The following is a 7,531-nucleotide window of genomic DNA, read 5'->3' on the forward strand; positions in this document are numbered from 1 at the left end:
GAGACAGAGTCACGCTTTGTCACCCAGGCTGGAGTGCAGTGGCGTGATTTCGGCTCACTGCAACCTCTGCCTCCCGGGTTTAAGTGATTCTTCTGCCTCAGTCTCCTAAGATGGGATTGCAGGCACCCGCCACCAACTACACCTGGCTAATTTTTGTATTTTTAGTAGAGACGGGGTTTTCTTTTTTTTTCCTTTCTTTTTTTTTTGAAACAGAGTCTTGCTCTGTCACCCAGGCTAGAGTACAGTGGCATGATCTCAGCTCACTGCAACCTCTGACTCCTGGGTTCAAGCGGTTTTCCTGCCTCAGCCTCCCAAGTAGCTGGGATTACAGGCACCCGCCACCACGCCTGGCTAATTTTTTATATTTTTAGTAGAGACAAAGTTTCACCATGTTGGCCAGGCTGGTCTTGAACTCCTGACCTCGTGATCTGCCCGCCTCGGCCTCCCAAGGTACTGGGATTATAGGCGTGAGCCACCGCGTCTGGCCTGCTTCCTTGTTTTGTTGGAGCATATCCTCTGGTAGTTTCTTGAGAAAAAGCACGTGGGATGAAGCCATTTTGATACCCTGCATGCCCCAAGATATCTTTATTTTACTTATTTGAAAAATGTGGCTTGCTGTAGACTTCTACAGAGATTAACATTTACCCTCAGAATTTTGAAGGCATTGCTTTTGTGTGTGTGTGTTTTTAAATTTTTTTTTCTGAGATAGGGTCTCACTCTGTTGCTCAAGCAATCCTTGCACCTCGGCCTCAGGCACATGCCACCACGCCTGGCTAAACTTAATTTTCTTTTTTTTTTTGTAGAAATAGGATCTCACTCTATTGCCCAGGCTGGTCACAAACTCCTAGGCTCAAGTGATCCTCCTGCCTCGGCTTCCCAAAGTGCTGGAATTACAGGTGTGAGCCACCGCGCCTGGCAGCTTTATTGTTTTTTAGCTTCCAATTTGAGGTTGTGAAGTCTGATGTCATGATGACATACAAAGGTGTGTCATTATTCCCACACCTTTGTATGTGATCATAGTGATCAGAAGCATGGGTTCTGGAGTCAGACCGCCTACAAGACTGACTATGCAACCTTGGACAAATGTCTTATTCTCCCTATACCTCAGCTTCCTCATTTGCAAATTGGGGTTGTTAGAAGATTGGGTTAATATGTATAAAACACTTACTTCCTGCACAGAGTATGTGCTATATAAACATTTGCTATCATTATTATTAGGATCTCTTCTTCATACCTGGCATTTTGAAATTTAATAAAATTAGCATGGGTCTTTTAAAATGTACTGTGCTAGGAATTCAAGAGGTATGTGGTTTACAACTTTTAAGTTCTAGAAAACTTGGATAATATTTTTTCTTCCATCTGCTTTACTGCCCTATTCTAGAACTCCGCTTAGATGTTGAACCTCCTGCCTCATTTTATCTTTATAGATTTTATTTTACTGTGCATCTTTTTGGGCTACTGTTGTTTTTTTTAATTTTACTTCAAGTTCTGGGATACATGTGCAGAACTTGCAGGCCTGTTACACAGGTATACATGTGCTATGGTGGTTTGCTGCACCTATCAACCTGTCATCTAGGTTTTAAGCCCCACGTGCTTTAGCTATTTGTCCTAATGCTCTGCCTCCGCTTGCCCCCAACCCCCCAATAGGCCCCGATGTGTGATGTTTCCCTCCCTGTGTCCATGTGTTCTCATTTGTTCAACTCCCACTTATGAGTGAGAACATGCAGTGTTTGGTTTTCTGTTCCTGTGTTAGTTTGCTGAGAATGATGGCTTCCAGCTTCACCCATGTCCCTGAAAAGGACATGAACTCATTCTTTTTTATGGCTACATGGTCTACTTTCTTATTTATTTATTTCTGAGACAGAGTCTCACTCTGTCACCCAGGCTGGAGTGCAGTGGCATGGTCTTGGCTCACTGCCAGCTCCACCTCCCGGGTTCACGCCATTCTCCTGCCTCAGCCTCCCAAGTAGCTGGGACTACAGGCGCCCGCCACCACACCCGGCTAATTTTTTGTATTTTTAGTAGAGACGGGGTTTCACCGTGTTAGCCAGGATGGTCTTGATCTCCTGACCTCGTGATCTGCCTGCCTTGGCTTCCCAAAGTGCTGGGATTACAGGCGTGAGCCACCACGCCTGGCTTATTTATTTTTTGAGACAGGATCTCACTGTGTCACCCAGGCTGGACTGCAGTGGTGACTGCAGTGGTGCAATGTCGGCTCACTACAGCCTCCACCTCCCAGGCTCAAGTGATCCTCCCACCCCAGCCTCCAGAAAAGCTAGGACTACAAGTGCACACCACCATGCCTGCTAATTTTTGTATTTTTTGTAGAGACAGGTTTTCGCCATGTTGCCCAGGTTGGTCTTGAACTCATGGGCTCAAGCCCGCCTTGGCCTCCCAAAGTGCTGGGATTACAGGTGTGAGTAAGGTGCCTGGCCTTTTGGGACTACTTTCTGATAAATTTCTGCAACTTTATGTCTCCTATTAGAAATTTTTTTTTTTTGGAGACAGAGTTTTGCCTTGTCATCCAGGCTGGAGTGCAGTGACATAATCTCGGCTCACTGCATCCTCTGCCTCCTGGGTTCAAACGATTCTCCTGCCTCAGCCTCCCGAGTAGCTGGGATTACAGGTGCATGCCATCAAGCCTGGCTAATTTTTATATTTTTAGTAAAGATGGGGTTTCACCATGTCGGCCAGGCTGGTCTCGAACTCCTGACCTCAGGTGATCCGCCCACCTTGACCTCCCAAAATGCTGGGATTACAGATGTGAGCCACCGCACCCAGCCCCCTACTAAAAATTTCAAGTTTTAGCTTTATCTTTATATTCTAAGTGGCTGGTTCTCTTAAGTATTGCTTTGTGGATATTTTTTATCTTTTTTCCTACTCCCTGTATTGTCCCTCCGAGTTTCCTTTTTCTGTTTAAGTTGGAGGCTCTCCTCACATGCCTGGTGATCCTTGACTGCTCATATTTAAGAATGAGGCATTAAAAAGCTTAACATTAGCTGGGCGTGGTGGCTCACGCCTGTAATCCCAGCACTTCAGGAGGCTGAGGGGGGTAAACTGTTTCAGGTTAGGAGTTGGAGACCAGCCTGGCCAACATGGTGAAACCACATTTTCTACTAAAAACACAAAATTCACCGGGTGTGGTGGTGCACACCTGTAATCTCAGCTACTCAGGAGGCTGAGGCAGAAAAATCACTTGAACCCAGGAGGCGGAGGTTGCAGTGAGCCGAGATCGCACCACTGCACTCCAGCCCGGGCAACAGAGCAAGACTTTGTCCAGAAAAAAAAAAAAAAGCTTAACATCATTCAATAAAGGCTTTCACCTAGGAGGTACAGTGATTTTGGGCTTTTATTTTTTTTTTTTGAGACAGGGTTTCACTCCTGTTGCCCAGGCTGGACTGCAGTGTTTGCACACTGCAACCTCTGCCTTGCGGGTTCAAGGTTCTCCCACCTCAGCCTCCCGAGTAGCTGGGACTACAGGGGCACGCCATCACGCCTGGGTATTTTTGTATTTTTTTTGTTTTATTAGAGACGGAGTTTTGCCATATCGGCCAGGCTGAACTCAAACTCCTGAGCTTAAGAGATCTGCCCACCTCGGCCTCCCAAAGTGCTGGGATTATGAGCATGAGCCACTGGGCCTGGCCTGGCCCGTGTTTTTTTTTTTTTTGAGATGGAGTTCGCTCTGTTGCCCAGACTGGAGTGCAGTGGTGCGATCTCGGCTCACTGCAAGCTCCGCCTCCCAGGTTCATGCCATTCTCCCACCTCAGCCTTCCCAGTAGCTGGGACTACAGGCGCCTGCCACCACGCCCAGCTAATTTTTTGTATTTTTAGTAGAGATGTGGTTTCATCTTGTTAGCCAGGATGGTCTCAACCTCCTGACCTCATGATCTGCCCGCCTCCACCTCCAAAAGTGCTGGGATTACAGGCATGAGCCACCGAGCCAGCCTGGCCAGTATTTTGAATAGCTAATTGAGGAAGGGGGCTGGGCAGTCTCATTTTAAATTTTTATTTTTTCAGTTAGGCTCCCTATCCTCTGCTGTGTGTGGTGCTCCCAACTTTACCTGCGTAGGTGAGAGGCAGTCACCTGGCTGTGTGAAATGAGTGTGGAGAACGCTAGAGATCTAATTACCATGTATAAACTCTCAACCAGTATGTTTTTATCCCCAGCCCTTACCCCATCTTCCGAGAGCACATCTTCTTGCTTCTTGTCTTCCCCTACTATGAAGGATTCCTTTAAGTCAGTTACCCCTCTTCCACCTCCTTTCCATCTTTCAAGAATTGTTGACACCTTTCTTTTGCTATTTCCTGCCCCACTCTCTAACCCTTGGGGCGTATGCCTGCTTTGAGTCCTTTTCTGTCATCTCAGGGGGAAGATGCAACCCTGAATCTGGGTGTTAAATCCCCCAATTCACCATCATCAGGGAAAACACTCTCTCTCTGCTATACCAGACTCAATGTATCAGCTGGTTCCTTTTATAAGACTGTATTGAATTTCAAACCACCAAACATTAGCCAGAATAGTTTTTCAACAAGGTTTATTTATTTAGCAAGAAATTACTCTTTATTGATCAAATCACCAGGAATTTGCAGCAAAAGACTTAACATCTTAATGACCACCGAGGCCTGGGCTCTGAGGCTTGCTCTGCCTCTCCCAGTCCTTAATGGGGTTTAGAGGGAGAGACGTCATTAACAGAGACCAAGTCAGATGGTTGCAGGTCCTCCTTTCCCAGTCATCAGACAAGGTGCTCAATTCTTGTCCAGAGCAGGAAAGCGCCAGTACTTCAGTAAAATTGAATAAAGAATTTTATGTTGCATTATAAGATCTCTCTTAACAATTTAGATTTATCAACAGTATTGGTCCAAAACTCATTTGCTTCTGATCTAAATTTTTTTCATTTTGCAATTTACTTTGTGCGTGTGTTATTTTAATAATCTCACTCCCTGTGCAGAAATTATTCAACCCAGTGCAAAGAAAAATCCCTCAACCTGGAATAGCTTCATCTTACTTTGGAAAGAGAAAACAGAGGTATTTTTGCTCCTCTTCTACCCAAGTGATGAACAAATATCCCCCCAAAGTTCAAAATGTTACTCTGGCCTCGGAATGCACATAAAGACTGCTTTAGATGGGCTGATTCCAATCATCTAGAAAGGGCAGCCGGAACCACTATGCAGGCAGCCTTCTTTGGAAATTTCTTACAATCAACTCTTGAGAACCATCCGTGATTGGGGACAATGGCTCTAAGGTCCAAACAACTTCTGTTCTTTCATCTCACGAGCTAGGCTCAGAGGCAGCATTTGAACTGTCAGGAGCAAGAACAGCAACTGTGGCCCCACGAGGTAGGACTTCAATAACTCGCGGCTTGTCAATGATCCGGGCCGTTCGGTTTCCCTTTTCCACAATGCCAACGATCCACGCTTGGTGACCCTCTCCGTACTTGGAGGATTTGATTTCAGAACAAAAGCGAGCCGCCTGTTCTCTTGGCAGACAAATCAGTAATCCCCCAGAGGTTTCAGCTGAGGTTCCTTGAAGAAGCCCAAACCGTCCACTGGCCTTGCTGACGGCGGCCATCTTGGCAATTATTGGCAGATTATGAATAACAAAGGACACTTCATTTCTTTGTTGTTTTGCAAGGTTCTGGGAGTGTCCTAGAATGCCAAAGCCTGTGATATCTGTGGCCGCATGGGCATTAAATGTGTGCATTAAACCTGCAGCAGTTCTGTTGAGGGTAGCCATATTGAACATGGCTTCCTGATAGGCCAGCTCCACCTCTTCTCTGGAGACCACCATCTTTACTTTATTCCATCTTTCAGGATTATCCAGCCATTGGTGGGCATTGACAGCAACCTGGGTTCCTAACGGTTTGGTTAACACCAGCACGTCCCCAACGACGGCGCTGTCCGGCATTATGAACTCATTTGGCTGGCATACTACAGTGGCAACTCCACCGATTATAATCCAAGGGTTGACCACTGTTTGCCCACCGGTCACTGCCGTCCCTCCTTCCTCAGCCGCATCCCGAAAGCCTTTGACCATGAGTGGCGTTACCTTTTCGCGTTCCTCCTCACTCATACTCTGGCTGACGCTGAGTAACATCAACATGTTGTCACACTCAGTAATCCCCATGGCGTAGAGGTCACTCAGCACGTTGGCACAAGCTATGCGCCCCATCATGTAGGGATCTTCTACCAAGGGGTAAAAGAAGTCCGTGGTCTGCACCAGTGACAGGCCCCCGTGCCTCAGGGGGATGACGCAGGAGTCCATCCCGATGCCCAGGGCTGGAAAGGTGGGGCTGGGGCCCGCTCCTGCTGGCAGGCCGGCTTCTGGGGACGCCTCTTCCTGGCCGCCCACCAGGCCCCGGCCCAGCGGGGGCCGCACATCCGGCCGCGTCAGTCCCGCCAGGAGTTTGAGCAGCGTCTCCTGCGGGACCTTACAGCCTCAGCCCTTCATGCCGGAGAAGCCCGTCAGCCGCCAGCTCGGGCTGAGGCCCAACGCCTGGGGCTCGAAGGGCCGGTAGTTCGAGAAGCTCCGGCCCAGAGTCAAGCCCGCCGGGCCCGAGGAGCCTTCCGCCGCTGCCATCGCCTCTCCGCAGGCGCCCGTCGCCGAGGCTTCCGCCATTGCGCCTGCCCAGCAGGGAAGGGAGGGGAGAAGAGGGCCCTTTTATTTTCCACTTAGGTTAATATGAAGTAAAAGTCAAATATTACCTGCAGGGAGTCTCCTTAGCGCGACTCAAGTCGTCAGACCCACGGCATGCGCAATCTGCCAGATAGAGGAGCCGCGGGACTCCCTTATTTATAGCCCTGGTGATTGACAGCCGCAACATCCAATGACGACTCCGCCACCGAGAGGCGGGCTTCCTAGACTCTAAAAGGTGCAACGACCTCCGGCTTGCAAAACTGCTTGCAACGGGATTGCAGAACGTCACGTGCTTTCCTTCGCTCTCTTAGTAACTTAAATGGTTTCTTGGCAGTGGCTGATGGAACTCTGCTCCCTTCCAGTCACTTTTCCAAGTCCAGCAAATTGTAGACGAGGGAAGATTGGTCACTCGGCAAACCTCATGATCGGCAGGATTGTCCCAAAGGTCACCTGACAGCGCACATGATCGATCCAGGGTAGCAAAATAGCCCAAAGGAAAAAACAGAAAGCATGAGAAATTAGAAATTAAACTACTACCATTAAGTAAGCAAACTGCAGGCAGCATCAATATAATTAATGTTAACAGGAACTTCAAGAACTCTAGGACTCAGGAGGTCGAGGCTGCAGTGAGCTGTGTCCGCGCCACTGCACTCTAGTCTGGGCGACAGAGCGAGAACCTGTCTCTAAAAAAGCAAACAACAATAACAAACAAACATACACCTCCACAAAAAAAAAAAAAAAAAGAGAGAGATTTAGGACTGAAAGTCCAGACACCTTCATGGATTCTAATGGTGTTTCCCACCAGCTTTGGGTGGACTCACTTTCCGCCTCGGTTGACCCATCCATCTGTGGAACAGAGTAGGTTACATAGGACTGGTCTATTCTAAAATTTCTATA

General features: G+C 47.9%; 1 protein-coding gene across 1 annotated transcript; it reads right to left on the bottom strand.

Moving 5' to 3' along the window:
• Positions 1-4,518: 4,518 nt before the first annotated feature.
• SEPHS2 (selenophosphate synthetase 2) lies at positions 4,519-6,787 on the bottom strand. The gene is made up of 2 exons (XM_054534860.2): positions 6,703-6,787; positions 4,519-6,655 (listed from the first exon to the last, which is right to left on the bottom strand). Exon 2 carries the CDS (start codon positions 6,614-6,616, stop codon positions 5,270-5,272), a length of 1,347 nt encoding a protein of 448 aa, XP_054390835.1. The 5' UTR covers positions 6,617-6,655; positions 6,703-6,787; the 3' UTR covers positions 4,519-5,269.
• Between the last annotated feature and the right edge of the window lie 744 nt (positions 6,788-7,531).

Source organism: Pongo abelii, chromosome 18, assembly GCF_028885655.2.
Source record: "Pongo abelii isolate AG06213 chromosome 18, NHGRI_mPonAbe1-v2.0_pri, whole genome shotgun sequence".
Taxonomy (NCBI): Eukaryota; Metazoa; Chordata; class Mammalia; order Primates; family Hominidae; genus Pongo; species Pongo abelii.